This window comes from Hemiscyllium ocellatum, chromosome 26 (assembly GCF_020745735.1).
Source record: "Hemiscyllium ocellatum isolate sHemOce1 chromosome 26, sHemOce1.pat.X.cur, whole genome shotgun sequence".
NCBI classification, from domain to species: domain Eukaryota; kingdom Metazoa; phylum Chordata; class Chondrichthyes; order Orectolobiformes; family Hemiscylliidae; genus Hemiscyllium; species Hemiscyllium ocellatum.
In genome coordinates, this window is record NC_083426.1 from 10,416,447 (window position 1) to 10,436,217 (window position 19,771).

The 19,771-nt window shown below is 41.4% G+C and overlaps 1 protein-coding gene across 2 annotated transcripts in view; it reads left to right on the forward strand.

The window, feature by feature from the left end:
• The window catches only part of pik3c2b (phosphatidylinositol-4-phosphate 3-kinase, catalytic subunit type 2 beta), a 172,155-nt gene that overhangs the window by 92,039 nt on the left and 60,345 nt on the right, over nt 1-19,771 (forward strand). For both annotated transcript variants that reach the window (XM_060845331.1, XM_060845330.1), the window contains 2 exons: nt 4,760-4,871; nt 16,685-16,827. In XM_060845331.1, coding sequence (XP_060701314.1) covers nt 4,760-4,871; nt 16,685-16,827 — 255 coding nt within the window. The remainder of the gene's footprint in view (nt 1-4,759; nt 4,872-16,684; nt 16,828-19,771) is intronic.

A 19,771-nucleotide genomic window follows, 5' to 3' on the forward strand; every position in this document is an offset into this window, starting at 1 on the left:
CATCCCTGGGCCATGTTTCCCCTACTTGCTATCATGTCCCAATCCCATGTTCCCAACCATGCCCTGAGTTCATCTGCTTTCCCTGTTAGGCCCCTTGCATTGAAATAAATGCAGTTTAATTTATTAGTCCTGTCTGCCCTGACTGTTTGACTCGCTTCTGTTCTCAACTGTATCAGTCTCAGATTGATCTCTTTCCTCACTATCTCCCTGGATCCTACTGCCACCTCCCCCCCCCCCCCAAACTCACTATTTTAAATCCTCCCGAACAGTCTAGCAAATCTCCCTGCCAGTAGACAGGTTGGATCGAAGGGTCTGTTTCTGTGCTGTACATCTCTGTGACTCTATAACTGTTTACTACACAGACAAGCCACACCTCAGTTCATAGTCCGAGACCAATAAAGCAGCTGTTACATTAAGCTGCTGAGAAAGAAATGTGAGTTGAGTGGTTGCTGGAGGGTTACACAAATATTGGACAAAGCCTTAGTAAACATGAGAGTTAAAGGTAAAACTGGTAAGAATAGAGAACAAAAGATGAATAAAGATATTGAGGTTCTTGTCAAGAATAAAAAAGAATAATCTATTAGAGATAGACAAGTGAGATCAAATTAATCTCTCGAGTATAAAGAGTGTAGGGGTATTCTTAAGAGGGAAATTAGGAAGGTAAAGAGGGAATATGGAGTAGCCTTGATAGATAAAGCTAAAGATAATCCAAAGAGATTCAACAGGTACATTCAGAGCAATCAGAGAGAAAATGGTCCCTTAAAGATCAGCAAGGTTGTCTTTGTGTTGAAACTCGATTTTAAATGAATACTTCATGTTGGTTTTTACTGTGGAGAAAGAAATAGAAGATACAGACCTCAGGGAAATAAATATTGGTGCTTTGAAAACCGTTCACAATACAGAAGAGGAAGTTCTGGATGCCTTCGAAAACATAAAGATGGATAAATCTCTGGGACCTGATCAAATATATCCCAGGTCATTCTGAGAAGTTAGCAAGGAGATTGCTGGGTCCTAGGAGAAATATTGTTTCATCGTTAACCACTGGTCAGGTGCCAGAGGATGGGCTAATGTTGTGACTTTATTTAAGAGAAGTCTGGGAACTATAGAACTATAAGTGTCACCAGTGGTGTTCCACAGGGATCAGTACTGAATCCACTTTTGTTTGTCATTTTGTATAAATGATTTGAATGAGAATAAAGGAAACATGGTCAGTAGGTTTGCTGATGACGCCAAAATTGATGCTATAGTGGACAGTGAAGGTGGGTATCAAAGATGACAAAGAATCCTGATTAACTGGGTCAGTGGGCTGAGTGGTACGTGGAGTTTAATTTGGATAAATTGAGGTGTTGCATTTTGGTAAAACAAACAAGGGCAGGGCTTGTACAGTTAATGCTACGGCCCTGGGTTTTGTCGGAAAACCAAGAGACCTAGGGGTTTGGGTACATAATTCTTTGAAATTTACATCACATTCAGACAGGGTGATTAAGAAGGTGTTTAGCACACTTGCCTTCATTGCTCAGACCTTTTGTGTATAGGAGTTGGGTTGTCATATTGAGGTTGTACAGGATGTTGGTAAGGCTACTTCTGGAGTACTGTACACTATTCTGGTTGCCCTGTTTTAGGAAGGATATTATTAAATTGGAGAGGGTTCAGAATGAATTTACTAGGATGTTGCTGGGAATGGAGAGTTTGAGGTATAAAGATAGGCTGAGATTTCTTTCACTGGAGCAGAGGAGGTTGAGGGGTAACCTTAGAGGTTTTTAAATTATGAGATAAGATTAATAGTAAAGGTCTTCTCCCCAAGGTGGGGAAGTTCCAAACTAGCTGGCATATATTTAAGGTGAGGGAAGAAAGATTTTTAAAAAGTCCTCCGGGGCGATCTTTTTACACAGTGATTAGTGTGTAGAATGAACTTCCAGAGAAAGTGGTGGATGCAGGTCCAGTTCCAACATTTAAAAGACATTTGGATAAGTACATAAATAGCAAAGGTTTGGAGGGATATGGGCCAAATGCAGGAAAGTAGAGCTAGTTTAGTTTGGGAATATGGTTGATATGGACGAGTTAGACCAAAGGGTCTGTTGCCATGCTGTGTGACTCTGAGAGAGATGAAAGGAATTCTTATTGTCTCTGGGAGATGTCTGGAATTGCAATCAATGCAATGTTTTGAGAAAAATATTTATTTGCATGCCAGCATTAATGTTGAGGTGGAACTGCAGGTGAAATGTTTTCCAGCTTTGCACCCAACCGGAACACTTATTGATAACAAAGATTAAATATAGAGCAAAGGTCGCTGCTTTGTCCCATCACTGTATCTCAATCTGTTCTTTGAAACACATGCTTCTTTTGCTTGAAACTTTGGGCTGTTTCCTTTTTCGTGCATTGAACTAACAGCTGTTGGTAATAGAATACAAGAGTGGGCAAAAGGGGAATTTAATCCGACCTGTTAGGACTGAATCGTACCTTCAAAATGTTTACTCCACACTCTGTCTCTGTTCTCGCACTTGATTTGTGTAAAGGTGCCCTCTTCTGTTGGAATGAAGCCAGTACTCTTGAGACTCTGTTCATTTGATCGTTATGGAGTGAGCTACGTTCTTGATTTTTAAGCTTTTTGACCTGTGTTGGGTGGGTAGTTGGAGGAACACAGCTGGGTTCTCAGGTCGTTTCCAAGCCAGTAACACCTGAACAACCCACGCAGTAGTTTTCTGGAAATCAACACACCTGTGATTGCAACTTGACAGTCTGACTCGACAGAGAAACTGACCACAAATAGGTTTGATTGAGGGCATGTTACAGCAGCCTGTCCTTTGCTCGTTCCTTTACTGCATAATGATGTGGTCTGGCTATTGGGCAGCACTGAGAGTTGAGAAGAAATGCTAAAAATATGAAACACAATCAGATTCTTGCAGGATACTACCCTACGTATGAAAGAACAAAAAGGACAATATTTCCATTGGCAACCTTCACTGACTTTGATTTTAAAGGACAGACTTTGATTTGAAAGATGGGACCAATCGTTCTTTTAAACGTGGACTGACTGGCTGTTTGTTTTCAGTGCACCACCTTTATTTTTGCAGCTCAGTTTATAATGACTACACTGATGCTGCTGCTTGCTGTGCTGAACCTACATCATTTAATCAGGGGCTCAGTTGTTTAAGTTCCTTCAAATTAACTCCTGACTTTGTTTTGGTTCTGGTTCGTTTTTAATTAATTCTCCACATTTTATTGATGTGCCATCAGTGTTCTGGTCTGTTAAGTATCCACACAGTTCTTTACACCCTTGAGCACCTCAATAGAGAGAATTGATTTTTTAATGCAGTATAGATAAGGTATGGAATATAAAAGCATTGTTCAGAAATAAAGATTTTTAATATTCAAAAAAGAATGTTGGGCACCTGAATTGCAAAATTTCATTCTGTTCACAAAGAATAATTTGAAGGTGTTGCCTTCTTTCAGTTTCCTCCTCCCCTAACTCCTGAGTTGAGGCAGTTGAAGAGCAGGGTGTGCGTACTCCAGAGAAAGCTTATCATCCCCCTCTTGTTAGAGCATGGGGATTTTGAAGAGATTATGATGGGAATGGAGGTAGGACCATGATAGGATAGAGGAAAGAAAAATCTAGCTTTTGCTAGAAATACAAGCTTGCATTTATAGAGCACCTACACAACCTTAGAACAAGCTGATTTTCAGCCAGTGACTTCTTATGAAGCCTGTACTGTTGAAAATTCAGTAGCCAGTTTGCACATCGCAAGATACCACAACCAACAAGATGAGAATGATGAGATAATTTGTTTTAGTAGGCCAGGGGTGAATGATTGACCTCAACACCAAGACACCAGGTTCGATTCCAGCCTTGGGCGACTGTTTGTGTGGAGTTTGCCCATTCTCCCCGTGTCTGTGTGGTTTTCTTCCAGGTACTCCAAAGATGTGCTGGTCAGGTGAATTGGCCATGCTAAATTTTCCATAGTTGTTAGGAGCATTAGAGGGGGGTGGGTAACTCTTTGGAAAGTCGGTGTAGACTAGTTGGGCCGAAGGGCCTGTTTCCACACTTCAGGGAATCTAACCTAATCTAAGAACTCACCTGTCCTTGTCAAATGATTCCTTGACCTTTTACGTTTGCCTTTGAGAGCACATGAGCCTCCCATTAAAGTTGATCGTTCCCTGGATGTTGCAGTAACCGTATCAATCTAGATTTTGTGCTCTAGTACCTGAAATGTGCTTTAAATATGACAGGACAAAGAGTGAAAGCCACTAAGCCTTGACTGGTGCCTCATTATAACAGAGACCACATTTTGTTTTTAGAAGAGCATTTAATTGGCTTTCATAGAATCCTTACAGTGTGTGGAAGCAGAGCATTCAGCCCATCAGGTCCACAACAACCCTCTGAAAAGCTTCCCACCCAGTCTCTGCAACCTGTAATTCCCGTGGCTAATCCACCTAGCCTGCACATCCCTGTACACCACGGGTAATTTAGCATGACCAATCCACTTAACCTGCACATCTTTGGACTGTGGGAGGAAACCAGAGTACCTGGAGGAAACCTGCTAGACACTGGGAGAATGTGCAAGCTCCACACAGACAGTCGCTCAAGTGTGGAATGGAACCCAGGTGCCTGGTGCTATGAGGCAGCAGTGCTAGCCATTGAGCTACCATGCTGCCCCAGAGGGGTTGTGCGAGACCTGATATAAAAGCAAACTTTTATTGCTAAACAGAAGACTGCATGGTTTTCACAATAGTAATTATGCTTTCTTGCTTTGTTCCCCAGTGTGTTGTCATGTGGTAGAAAGCTGCTTGGTCTATGGCCATCCTGCCAACGAACTATCCTCACCACACTGACTGCCTGCAATTTCATCCAGCCAGACAGTGTCATCTTACAGGTAGGGCAAACCACATCAAACTCAGTCAAGAACTGAGTGACCATGCTTGCTAAGTGTCTTAACATTCCTCCTTGTTCAACATTTTATGTTTTTACAAATATATGCATTTATTGTTCATGCGTGACAATGATTTCATTTTAGTGCAGGAATACATGCCCACTCCAGCTGAAGTTAACCTGATGGCCCACGTCTGAAGTATGATGGCGCTCAGATTAAACCATCACTGGTCATATCCCTCTCTCGCATGGTCTCTCTCACGCTTGTGCTCTTTGCAAGAGCAAACCAATGGATTTTGGTGACTTCACCTTTACTTCAAACAATTCAAATATTTTAGTATACCAACACTATCATGGAATAGTTGGACTGTGAGGCATGTTTCTGTGCTGTATACACAATGTAATCTATTTTAGGAAGAAAATTCCAAAGAGTGGGATCTTAAGTCAATGAAGGCCTGGCCACCAGTTGTGGAACAAATGGTTAATGCTGACGAGGCAGAGGTCAGCAGAATAGAGCAGAGATGTTGTAGAACTGGGGTGCACTTCAAAGATAAGGAGAGACAAGGGCATGGAGGTATCTAAACATGAGGATAATGGAGTATCATGATTTGGAGTATGATAGTACATTCTGACAGAATTATGAAGTTTATGGATATCAAGATGAGCATTTTTATTACAAATGAGGGTAGAGAACAGGGTGCGGTGTTTGAAGAATCATTTGATAATATAGTGTGCTAAGCCATGGAAATGTTAGAGGTGATTTTTATAATGAAGATGGTCTGAGGTCGAAAGGTCAGCAAGGAAATGGCGAGGCATTAAAGGAAAGATAATTGATAGTGTTTGTTGTGTGGTTAAGTGGAATGGAACTTGAAGACGCAGTCTTCTGAATCAGCAACTTTTCTGCTATTTATGACATTTTATTCTCTTGAAAAAAAATTACCTACCACCCATTAAACAGAACTTTGTGCTGTTGGAAGTAGGATAGTTAAACTGATGGAATGGAAGTCGTGCTCTATGGGATTGTGTTATACTGCAACCGATAGCTGTGCAGAAAAACTTCACCTGGCTGCATATAATTTTATTTCTACTGGGAGAGCATTATTGCTTCCATTAATATCATGTTTAGAGTTACATTGCTGTCCCAAGCTAGCGTTCTTCCACTGTGCTCATAAAACCTTTTTACAGCAAAATTCTGGCACCCAAAAAAAGTACTTTTTATTTATGGGTGTAATTCTTTGGAAAATTAACAGGGTGTTGCACAGCTAGAGGATGCATGCCACACAAAGGCTTTGTTTCATACATCCAGTCAGTGCGCAGGCCAATGATCAGTGCATTCTTCCAACATTCTCTTTCCCTCCCTCCCCCTCCAAAAAAATAATGAAAACATTTAGTTGAAAAGATTTCAATTGTGAAGTAAAATGAAGTGTATGATATAATGATTTGTCATAAAAACGCTGAGAATTTCTAGTGGGAGCAAGGCCTTAGAAATTTTCTGGCCTGTGCTTGAAGATACTGAAATCTTTGTTGGCTTTTTACCAAACAACTGTTTTCTGTTTCGAACAATGTCAGATTTTTTGTAAGGGGCAGAAGTGTTAACCGCATACTACTTATCCAAACTTGTTCTTATTTTAATAAAGGATTGATTTGATTTCCTGATGCCTTGCACCCTGAGATTTAAAATAAAACGTAGTCTCCTGATAAAGTAAAATCCAAAGACCGAGTATGCAGTTGGAATTCAATCCCCACCCCCACCCCCGCCTTGCCTTCCAGCCTTGTTTCTTTGAGGTAGTTCAAATTTGATGAAGTGAAGCAAAGGAGTAAACCTAGTCAAACCTTGCAATACAGGTTTAGAGCTGGTAGATACAGAAAAGGCAATAATATGCCACTACTGGTAGGAGATGTAATTACAGTGTGATGGGTTTGCATAGGCACTGCTCATTCGAAATGTTGACAGAGAAATTTTATCATGAAAAATGTTCATATCAAAGTATGACGTTAGACATGGTAGCAGAAGGTATGGCTGAGTAGACCAGAAATTTACACAGAAGCATTATTTTAATATATCCAAAAATGGATTGTTTGTCCCAGCACATGTTGCATTGCTGGAGCAAGAAAGTAGGTAACTGATCCACTTAGATATTTCCTGAAAATAGTTTAGACCTGACTGCAGATGTATCCTCCAGAAAAAACCTGAATGAACTTCCCTCCTTTTTTTTAATTTCTCGACAGGGAAGTTTTGATGTCTGCTTCTCTCGCAGTCTAGGTGGCTCAGATTAGTATAGGAACCTTTTGGTTACTATAGTGTAATCTAAATGCTGAAAAATGTGTTGCTGGAAAAGCGCAGCAGGTCAGGCAGCATCCAAAGAGCAGGAGAATCGGCGTTTCAGGCACCTGACCTGCTGCGCTTTTCCAGCAACACATTTTTCAGCTCTGATCTCCAGTCCTCACTTTCTCCTGTAATCTAAATGCCCCAAACTAAAATCTCTGTGTCATAAAACAATTGCAGGTTGATGCCATTTAACAGCAAGATTTTTTTTTAACATCTTGAAATGAGTTGCAACTTTGGAACTGTTACCTAAAAACTAGATTTGGAAATATAGAATAAAATCTGATTGAAGATTTGTAGCTCGGGTATCCGTTGTTGTGGTTCTGTTCGCCGAGCTGGAAGTTTTTGCTGCAAACGTTTCGTTCCCTGGCTAGGGAACATCACCAGTGCTGTTGGAGCCTCGTGTGAAGCGCTGCTTTGATGTTTCTTCCGGTATTTATATTGGTTTGTTCTTGCCGCTTCCGGGTGTCAGTTTCAGCTGCAGTGATTTGTATGTGGGGTCCAGGTCAATGTGTCTGTTGATGGAGTTTGGGGATGAATGCCATGCTTCTAGGAATTCTCTGGCTGTTCTCTGTCTGGCTTGTCCTATGATAGTGGTGTTTTCCCAGTCAAATTCATGTTGCTGGTTGTCTGAGTGTATGGCTACTAGAGATAGCTGGTCGTGTCGTTTTGTGGCTAGCTGATGTTCATGGATGCGGATTGTTAGCTGTCTTCCTGTTTGTCCTATATAGTGTTTTGTGCAGTCCTTGCATGGTATTTTGTAGTTTACAAAACACTATACAGGACAAACAGGAAGACAGCTAACAATCCGCATCCATGAACATCAGCTAGCCACAAAACGACACGACCAGCTATCTCTAGTAGCCATACACTCAGACAACCAGCAACATGAATTTGACTGGGAAAACACCACTATCATAGGACAAGCCAGACAGAGAACAGCCAGAGAATTCCTAGAAGCATGGCATTCATCCACAAACTCCATTAACAGACACATTGACCTGGACACCATATTCAAACCACTACAGCTGAAACTGACACCCGGAAGCGGCAAGAACAAACCAATATAAATACCGGAAGAAACATCAAAGCAGCGCTTCACACGAGGCTCCAACAGCACTGGTGATGTTCCCTAGCCAGGGAACGAAACATTTGCAGCAAAAACTTCCAGCTCGGCGAACAGAACCATAACAACGAAATATAGAATAGTTACAGCAGGGGGAAGCTGTTCAGCCAGTCTTATTTACGTTTGCTGTCTGCGAAAGCGATCCACCTAATGCCATTTTCCCACCTTTACCCTGTAGCCCCAAACTTTTTCCTGTTGGATAATGACCCAATATCCTTTTGAATACCTCCAACTGAATTTGCCTCCATCGTGATCATTGCAGATTCTTGCTGCACGAACACATTTTTCCTTGTGCTGCTGTTGCTTCTTTTGCCAATTACCTTAAAACTGTGCCCTCTGGTTCTTGAACCTTCCAGCAATGGGAACAGATTCCTCCTCTCTGCTATGTCCAGACAACTCATGATTTTGAATACCTTCATCGTATCTCCACTGTATGGTGTGTCCTGATATTCTTGAGTGCTGTGTTACGATCAGATAACCTATATTTCTTTGCTGTCTCCTCCAGAATAATCCAGCTTGCTTGAAATTTTGATCATTGAAGGTCTCAAAATCTAGGTTTCACAAGGGGAGAGTCTTCTCTCCATCACCCCTGCCCATAGACTTTCTTTGCTGTGTTCTTCATTCAGCTGCATATTGTTACCTTATCTCTGTGCCTTTTTGATCTTAGACTGCACACAATGATCAGATTACTGTTCCTGAATATTTGAAATTGTGTTGTGAAGTAATGTAGCTATTTACTAAAATTATAGAAATTGATTTAAATATTAATTTAATATTAAGACCGGTTTTATTGGTCTGACTGAAGTTTGTCTGTTTGCATTTAACTCCTGCATTAATAAGGAGAAACTTTTCACGATGTTGGGACAGTGCAATATATTTTGCAGGTTTTGGGATGAAGCAAAATGCATTTGTCAATATATAAAGTGTAGTGAGATAATGATTCAGCAGCATTGTTAAATGGAGATTTACCAGAATCATCTTGGATAAATGCCATGGAACTCTTATTTTCAGTCGAGAGTATGGCACTGGAAAAGCACAGCAGGTCAGGCAGCATCCGAGGAGCAAGAGGATCAAGATAAATGCCGTCACCAATGTGGATTTCACCAGTTTTCTCATTTCCCCTCCCTCCACTTTATCCCAGTTCCAACTTTCCAACTATACACCACCCTCATGGCAACTTGTCCTACCTACCCATCTTCCATCCCACCTATCCGCTCCACCCTCCTCTCCGACCTATCACCATTACCCCTTCCTCCATCTACTTACCGCACTGTCAGCTACATTCCCCCCCCAGCCTCACCCCCTCCCATTTATCTCACCACCCCCTCGGCTCACAGCCTCATTCCTGATGAAGGGCTTTTGCCCGAAACATTGATTCTCCTGCTCCTCGGATGCTGCCTGACTGGCTGTGCTTTTTCAGCACCACCCTCTCGACTCTAATCTCCAGTATCTGTAGTCCTCACTTTCGCCTAACTCTTATTTTTACCTGAGAGGACGGAAATGACTTTGATTTAGTATCTCACCCAAAAGGTGCTGCACTGTGCTGTTGAAGGTGCAAGTATCAGCCAGGATTGTGTGCTCATGAATCTGGAGTGGAACTTGAATTCTCTCTCTTTTGACTCTGAGGCAAGCAGTATTAATTACCATGGTTCAGTTCACCGAGCTGGGAATTTGTGTTGCAGACGTTTCGTTCCCTGTCTAGGTGACATCCTCAGTGCTTGGGAGCCTCCTGTGAAGCGCTTCTGTGATGTTTCTTCCGGCATTTATAGTGGTTTGTCTCTGCCGCTTCCGGTTGCCAGTTCCAGCTGTCCGCTGCAGTGGCCGGTATATTGGATCCAGGTCAATATGCTTATTGATTGAATCTGTGGATGAGTGCCAAGCCTCTAGGAATTCCCTGTCTGTTCTCTAGGGAATTCCTAGAGGCATGACACTCATCTGCAGATTCAATCAATAAGCACATCGACCTGGACCCAATATACCGGCCACTGCAGCGGACAGCTGGAACTGACAACCGGAAGCAGCGATTCAAACCACTATAAATGCCGGAGGAAAGATCACAGAAGCGCTTCACAGGAGGCTCCCAAGCATTGAGGATGTCACCTAGACAGGGGACGAAACGTCTGCAACACAAATTCCCAGCTCGGCAAACAGAACCACAACAACGAGCACCTGAGCTACAAATCTTCTCACAAACTTTGAACTGTTAATTACCATTAGATCACAATCAGAATAAAGCACTGCCTGTGCTGTTTTAATGCAGGTGTTAATGGTTTATGCAGCTTTTCATCCATTCTTGTTGTTTATTCTCCATTGTTATCAAATATTGAGACAGCTGTGCATTTATATAGTGCCTTTCGTGACCACTTGCTTGTGCCAAAGTGCTGTACAGGTGATGAATTGGAAATGTAGTCACTTTTAGAATTATAGTCACTGTATTTTAATTTCATAATGGTCAAGCTTGTGATGTTTTAAACTTTTCTTTTGAGATAGAAATATTGACCAGGATAGTAGACAGGTTTTCGTCTTAAAGTACGTTCAGGAGAGCGAAGGTGTTCTTTGGATTAACATCTTGTCGACTCAGTGGTAAGCTGCAGTCTCAGGCTTTGATAATCTTGCTCGAATCCTGAAGTGGCATTTGAATCCACAACTTTTGCAGATGTTTAAAAAAAAAGTCCAGCACAGAGCAGTTTTTGGAATAATGCTATTTCACTTGTAAGTCAACATCACTGTAACAGATGATCTGGTCATTATCCCATTACTGTTCGTCGGAGCTTGCTGGGTAAATTGGCGACTGTGTTTCCAGCATAACCACAGTGACTATATTCCAAAAGTGCCTCATTGCTCGTAAAATGCTTTGTGACATCTTGAAGTCAGTCCTTTAATTTCCTTCTCGTAATTGAGCACGCGGGTTCAGATATGATAGAGATAAGTGAAATCAGAGGGTGAGCAGCTCTTATAAGCACTCAGTTTCCATCTGTCGATTTTAAACCAACATTTAACTAGGTTCTGGCCAGACCCCACGCATACACTTTACTCCAAGGTATAATGTGTGCCAACCTGTGAAGGGGAATAAAAGTAGAAAGCAGCAGTGAGGTGTGAGGGTGCCAGCTGAATCTTTTCGAGCTCTCGCTAAGCTTCAAAGAATAATGCAAGTTTTGGTTGGATTTGTTGAGAAAATATTTGAAATCTGAAAGTACTGTGTAACATTTCCATATGGGTCTGATAAAGTAGTCTGCTTGCAGTAAGAGTTCTGTGTTGCTTCTGCTGGCTTTCCCTGCCTTGTGTGCTGATGTGGCAGTCAGTCAGTGAGTAGGGTCAGCAACAATTCCTCCCTTCAGGGGACCTTTCCTTTTAACTCTTCATTTACTTTTTTGTTTAAAAGCAGTAAGATAATTCCAAATCAATCTACAGTTTCTTGCAGCCTTAAATATACTGATGTGAACATTTAATTTTTTTGAAAATGCACACTTTCCACCTTTTTAAAAACAGCAATGGCACACTCTGCAGTGCCAGAATTTCCCAGCTGCAAATGTGTTGCTGGTCAAAGCACAGCAGGTTAGGCAGCATCTCAGGAATAGAGAATTCGACGTTTCGAGCATAAGCCCTTCATCAGGAATAAGAGAGAGAGAGCCAAGCCGGCTGAGATAAAAGGTAGGGAGGAGGGACTAGGGGGAGGGGCGATGGAGGTGGGATAGGTGGAAGGAGGTCAAGGTGAGGGTGATAGGCCGGAGTGGGGTGGGGGCGGAGAGGTCAGGAAGAGGATTGCAAGTTAGGAGGGCGGTGCTGAGTTGAGGGAACCGACTGAGACAAGGTGGGGGGAGGGGAAATGAGGAAGCTGGAGAAATCTGAATTCATACCTTGTGGTTGGAGGGTTCCCAGGCGGAAGATGAGGCGCTCCTCCTCCAGCCGTCGTGTAGTTGTGTTCTGCCGGTGGAGGAGTCCAAGGACCTGCATGTCCTCGGTGGAGTGGGAGGGGGAGTTAAAGTGTTGAGCCACGGGGTGATTGGGTTGGTTGGTTCGGGCGGCCCAGAGGTGTTCTCTGAAGCGTTCCGCAAGTAAGCGGCCTGTCTCACCAATATAGAGGAGGCCACATCGGGTGCAGCGGATGCAATAGATGATGTGTGTGGAGGTACAGGTGAACTTGTGGCGGATATGGAAGGATCCCTTGGGGCCTTGGAGGGAAGTGAGTGTGGAGGTGTGGGCGCAAGTTTTACATTTTTTACTTTGCCAGAATTTCCCAGCCAAGTGGTTGGTTGGGCTTTGCTTGTGAAAGAGTGTCGCGGGTTGGCTTCTTCCTTATTATCTTTGCAATAGTATAGTGACGGCTCAGGTTTTGCAATGCTGTCTCTCAGTCAGAAAATTATGGGTTTACATCCCACTGCAGCATATAAAGCACATACATATAATCCAGCCTGGCAATTCAATGCAGTGTGAAGGGAGTGGACAGAGCTAACATGAGGAAGGGTCAAATAGAAGGGTGATAACTTTATTTGAAGAAAGGCCTTTATTTCTTTGGCAATTCCCGTCAGTTCTTGTGACACTCTGCATTCTGACTCTGATTGCATTGGAACTGAAGTCCTTTCACTTATTTACTCTCTTTAATCTGTCAGGCTGAGCTGCTGCAAATGGTGTGATTAAATGATCTGATTTTTTTAAAAGAATTCTTGCAAGCAGTGCTGCATCTCCTCTGTCCATGTTATTTTTATGTATGTTTAATTATGAGATTGAATGCCTCGTGCTAAACTTGATCAAATTAAGGGCTGGAACAAAAGGAACTTGGTTGGCAACTCAAGAACCTGTAGTGTAATAACCTGAAGCAGCTGTATTGAAAGAGTTCTCACTGTGAGCAAAATGCAGAAAGAGATCCACCCTGTGGGATATGAATATGTTAATGATAATGATATAAATGCTGGTCCTCTGATATTAGCAGAGCGGAATGAAACATGTGGTGAGCAGTTGAAGAGGCACGGACTGAAGAAGCTGTCCCAGAGAGCTGTATTCAATATAATGCAGTGTAAATAAAGAGTTTACGATATTACTGGGAGTGAGGGGCAATTACTCTGCGTTAAGGATAAGATAATGACAAAAGGGAACCTGAGCAGTAGTAGTCTAGCAAGATTGGCTTGAAGAGAGCAGTGCAGCTGCCCAACACCCAAGAAGACTCAGTCTGGAATCTATAAAGAGACAATGATTGAAATTCCTGCAAGTGAAGTTCAGTGTGTGCAGTGATGGAGCTTTGCCTGTTCTATGCAGTACATTTCCTGCAGATGGCCTGGAATGTGACAAAGACCGGCATGCAAAGCTAATCCCACTTTCCACATATTTCTGTTTAGTGTGTGCATTTCATGCATGTTGAAGAAATAATGAAAAATACAGTTTTGTTTGGGCATGCCCAAGCCATTAAAATTAGGGTGGCACGGTGGCTCAGTGGTTAGCACTGCTGCCTCACTGCACCTGGGACCCTTGTTCAACTCCAGCCTTTGTCTGTGTGGAGTTTGCACATTCTCCCCGTGTCTGCATGGGCTTCCTCCCACATTGCAAAAGATGTGTAGGTCAGATGAATTGGCCAGGCTAAATTGCCTATAATGTTAGGTGCATTAGTCAGGGTAAATACAGGGAAATGAGTCTGGGTGAATTACACTTCGGAGGGTTGGTGTGGATTTGGTGGACCGAATGGCCTATTTCCACACTGTAGGGAATCTAATCGATAGTGAAATTATCTAAATAATTTGTCCAGTATGCTGTGATATATTTAGTTAGTGATTACTAATTGTTAGGATATATAGCTCAGCGGGTTCATCGTTTTATTGTTCAATTTCTGCCCTTCTCTCTCTTTTTTTTCTCTTCTCTCTCTCTCTCTCTCTCTCTCTCTCTCTCTCTCTCTCTCTCTCTCTCTCTCTCTCTCTCTCTCAAATTAACAAGTGAGATTGTACAGTATGTAGCCCCATGGGAGATGTGATACTGTATTTTCAGGATTCACTCTGGAAGCCATTCCACCTAAATGTGCATATGCATTGGCAGGCTTTGGGAGATAACCAGGGCTGAGCCAAACCCTGTTTTCAACCTCAGTCTACAGACACACATGCTTTATTCGTTAGATTACAATCAGGAACCTGATACACAATCTTGGGCAAATTACAGAGACCTGTTATGTGGCATTCTGGCAAACTGAGCAGAGAACAATTTAAACCAGTAGAGTTCCTAGCACTGGAGATCAGTAATAGTTTTCTTGCATCTAGCAATTAACCTCCTTTACGATAGCTGTGTTTACTCTTACAAACATGAATTGGGAATGTTCATGATTTATCTTCAGCTGCCTAGATCCTTAGCTTTATGTTTCCTCCTTAAACTTTAAAACTTCGCCACCCATCCAATATATTTTCTTCCTTAAAACCTACTACTTCAACCAAGATTTTAGACATCTGCTCCTTATGGTTTGGTATTAAATTTTGCTTTTTAAAACTCTAATGGAAACACCTTGTTTCTTTTTATGTTAAAGGTGCTGTATAAATGCAACTTATTATTAAAATTAATCTTACGTGCGTGGTGATTTGCACACTCTTGAAATGCCATCGCAAAGATATACAGTAGGATTGCCTTTAGGATATGTGTGCCTAGGTATCCCATATAGTACACATTAACTTGTGCAAAAGTGAAGGACTCGACCTAAGTGGAGTTGCCTCCAAGAGTCACTACTTACCCTAACTTCTGACCTCTTTCCCCCGCTCCCTCCCTCCCCATGACTCCAGACCTCCAGAGGCCTTCCCTACAAGCTTGTCTTATTCCTACAAGCCATTCCTACGTTCTTTTTTAATTTCTGATCCTCATTCATGTGGTCAATGGGTAGTGTCCCGGCTGCAGGTATGGCCTCTGATCTAGTGCTGCTAAGTTCTAGAGATCTTAGTCTCTGGTGTCAATCGGGAATTCCTGCTCTCGTTTCATAATTCTGGCAGAGAACCTGCTCGCAGTCAGTCGGATGTTGAATCAACGTACAATCTGCTGGGTTTTCTGAAAAGGTAGGCAGCAGGTTCGTCTCCGCAAAATTTTCCCATTTTCAGATTTGAAGTGAAAACAAAAAAAAATTCCAGCCTAAATTATGTAATGATTGGCATCTGCTGAAGGAAAACGAGTATTCCATGCATTATCCCAACTAACAAATCCGAGGCCAGTGTTGTGTTTTATATTAAGTCCTTTAAGGAAATATGGGACAATGTAATTTTGGCCAAAATGGACATTGAATGAAAAAATATTGGAAATATTCAAGCCCAGATGTGCAAGCCTGGAAATCATCAAATTGATTAGCCTGGGAGGAAATGCCAGTATTGATGGACAAGAGTTTGAGAACACTTTTGGCTATTGCACACTGACACTGATTTATTCCCTGTAATTATGGTCCAGTGAGCATCAGATTTGATGACCCTTTCCAATTTCACAATAATTATCCACATAAAGTAATGTGATTAAGTGTAGCACCTTGCATGTAAAAAGGTTGTGGAGTGTATGCTGGACATTTGGCTCATTGTATCTGTTAAGGAGCCTTTTATTGAGTGCCATACCCCTGCACCCTTTCTTCAATTTTTTTTTCTTTTCAAATACACGTTTAGTTCCCTTTACAAAGTTACTATTAAATGCACTTTGCTACTCTTTCAGGCTGTGCATTTTAGGTCTTAACTGCTTGCTACATAATGAATTATTTCCTCATATCCCATCTGGTTCTATAACTAATTATCTCAAATCCATGCCCTCTAGTTACCGCCCCACCTGCTAATGTTGAAAGAATGGATGGGAGAAGTGTGATCAAAATCCTTGATCATTTTGAATTCTAGATATTTACAAAAAATTTAGTAAGGTGTTTCATAAATTTTTTTTGTATTTTCTGTTCAAAATCTTGGAATAATGGATACTGAGTAATATTTTTACAAGCTTGTATTTAAGGAGCATTTTGTTATTTTTTCTCGAGGCATCCCAACACACCTCGCAGCTAATGAGTGACTTTTAAAGTGCAGTCATTGTTGTTGTGCAGGCAAATACAGCAGTCAGTATGGTGAGGAGAGTGATAATTGAAGCCTTGTTTTGCCGCCAGCTGTATGTCAAATCATGTTGGACCATTATCCACCTCACATAAGGCCTCTGAACAGATGCTTTTATATTAAGGCTCCATTCCTATCATGAGTGCTGTATAAGAATGGAGGTATTTATTTGGTTGTTTCCAGCTCATAAATTTCTGTATTTCACAGGAATTTGACTCTGAGTCGAACTGAACTAATGAGGTAGATTCATTGCTTCACCACTTGTTTAATATAAGGAAAAGAAATGTTTTGTAATCTTCTAAACCGGGTATGACGTTTCCTCTCTTTATCTTCAGATTGACTTTCCTTCTTCTGCATTTGATGTCAAGTTTATAACTCCTCCCCCAGCGGAATTCAGTCCCAAGTACGACTTCAGTAGCCTGGATGATACATCACGGAAGCGACTGAAGGAAGTGATGCAGAAGAAGTCTCTCTTCTGGTAAGAGCTTTGTTATGATAATACTGCTGACTATTGGTATAGTGTGAGGAAATGGAAGAGCAGATGTCGGTGGTTGGCCCACGCCAAAGTCATACTTGGAACTTCCAAGAGTATAAGATCCAACACATTTCAAATGTTAGGACATTCCCAATTATACATCCCTTGGTCTCAAAATGTTTCCAGTTAATAACTATAATCCTCTTCTAATACTTCCACTTGCTTTCAGTCATTATCATGCTGTTGTGAGAGAGCAATCTAGCAATTTAGTTTTGTTCAAATCAGATTCATCCTTTTATTTTTTGGGGTGATCTGAAACCGGCTAATGCGCATAAGTGTTTTATTTCACCATGACTCCCTCATTTTAGCTCAAACTTTTGGAATCATTCAACAGGTCAGGCAACAGCTGTGGAGCAAATAAAACAAAATTTCAGGCAGATAATCATTCATCAGAGTTGGAAAACATGAGAGATTTAATATGGATTTTTGAACAATTTCAGAGCTGGGGACAGAGGTTGGGTTTGAAAAGGACTAGTAGAAAGATTAAAGGGAGAATTCTGGGATAATGTGGAGGACACCTACATTAAAAAAAGCGAAAAGGATTGTTGTGCAAGGCAGAGGGGGAAAATAATGAAACAAAAGATGAGGGTTAGCAATGGTTTAAGTGTTTACAGTAGAACCATTATCACATTATCAATCTGAGAACGTGGAAGCAGTGCTAACAATATAAACTAGAACTCCATGTTGAAGCTGGAGGATATAAAGGGCCCAATCTATACTATTCTCACAGTTTGTCATAGGCTGCTTTAGCACAGTGTAGAAGACTAAGAACAGGTTGTCTTGGGAGTGGGATAAGAATTAACACCACAAACAACTGAAAGCTCAAGGTTATAGGATTAAACAGCAAAATCTTGTTTGTGTGTTCGTCAGTTTCTGCATTGCTTTGGGTGAGAATGTGAATGTGCAAGGCAGCAATATTGAACAGCAGACAGCTTGAATATGAATTATAGCTACGTAGATGAGGCACAAGAACAGGATACATGCCCCAAAATGGGGTCACCATTTTCACGAGAAGGGACAAGAGGAGAAAATTGATAAGTAGAACAACTCATGTTAAACTCCACTGAGTCTGAAACTAGCATAGTTAAGCGGATCATAGCTACTACTCTCATCAATATAGCTCAAAAGAAGGACATTGGAAGTATTAAAACTCGGAACTAACAATTTGAAAGACAGCCATCTTGCTATTATATGACAACATCTTTCAAGTACTGAGAGGATCCCAAACTGTTTCACTGTCAATAAATACCTTTTTAAATGTAGTCACTATTATTTCGTAGGCACAGAACAACCAGTTTGTGAGCAGCAAGTGAGATAAATGACTAAATAATCTGTAATGGTTGTTTTGGTTTGAGAGTTGAGTATTGATGAAACAGTGGAAAAACACTGTTTTTCATCAAATAGCCCCATGAGATATTTAAAGTCCACCACACTACTTTTATCTGATACGCCAGCCACAGCTACACCATCTATCCCTCCCCACTCACTAAAAAGGTTTTTGAATAGAAAACAATCACAGCTGTGAGCAGCAAAGGAAATGACAGGAAAATGACCTTTTTCCTCGGGATATCTTATTTTGCTCATTCCGTCACATGCTCACAACGGAAGGCATCCCGTAAAGAGGTCGTGCAGTTCTTGTTTTGTCTGTGCATATGTCATGGGCACGCGGAAAGCCCACCTTTAACCATCTTGTGTGTGCAGTGTCCAACATCAAATCATTTTCGGTCACTTCATCAGCCAAGCTCTCCAGTGTATTTTAATAAGTGTCTCCTACATTAGAGAATACTGGTTACTGATTAGGAGTCAGAATCCTGGCTGATTTGCTTTGTTCCTTCTCCCGCTCAGTCCTTTTATTCTTGATGGTTTCTACTGCGGAAAAAGGAAGGTGATTTGATCCAGTCAGCCCCTTGAACCTCTTCTGCTATTTCAGTAAGATTGTGGCTGATGAGTGTATCAGTAACCCTCAAACTCTTGCCTAATAACACTCTTTCATAAAAATCGAAAGAACTGTGAACGCTGTAAATCAGAAACAAAAAGAGATTGCTGGAAAAGCTCAGCAGGTCTGGCAACATCTATGGAGAGAAATTAGAGTTAACATTTCGGATTGAGTGACCCTTCCTCAAAAACGATCTTTCATGCTCAGTTTTGGTGGTTGCACATAAACCCCAACGTCAACAAGTTTTGGGAGAGCCGGTTCTAAACTTCCAAAACCCTTTCTTTGAAGAAGTGCTTCCTGGTATTACTGCTGAATGGCCCAACTCTCATTTTAACATCGTGTCCATCTGTTCTTCTATCAATCCTTTTAGTCACCCTAACATTCTCTATTAGATCAGTATTAAACCTCTATATTTTGGGAGAAATTAAATATGCCTGTGTAAACTGTCCTTAAAACGCTTTTAATTATTTTTAATCAACCTCTTTGGACATGTTATACTACGCCTCCAGGACAGGTGAGACTTGAACCCAGACCCCTTGGTCAGAGGTAGGAACAGTACCACTGCACCTTTACAGCTCCTTTTTTTTTTAAGAAAAGAAAAATTCTGCCAGCTGCCATTGTGGGATTTGAGTTGGTGTTTCCAGAGCATTAGTTTAGCTTATGAGTTCAGTTTCATTTCCTTGCTCATAACCATTTCAATGTCTGTATCATTTTCTGGTCCTGGATTGGATTGGTTCATTGCAAACAGCTAGTAGATGACTCCATTCATCCATGGGGTGAAGTGATTATTCAATAAGGAGACGTTGGATAGGCTGAACCTGGACCTACTGCTATTTGTTACTGAAACACATACAAAATTCTGAGGAGACTTGACAGGATGGATATTGGAGGATGACTTTTCTTGTGGGGGAGATCAGAAGTATGAGATGCAGTTTAAGATGGAAATGTTTT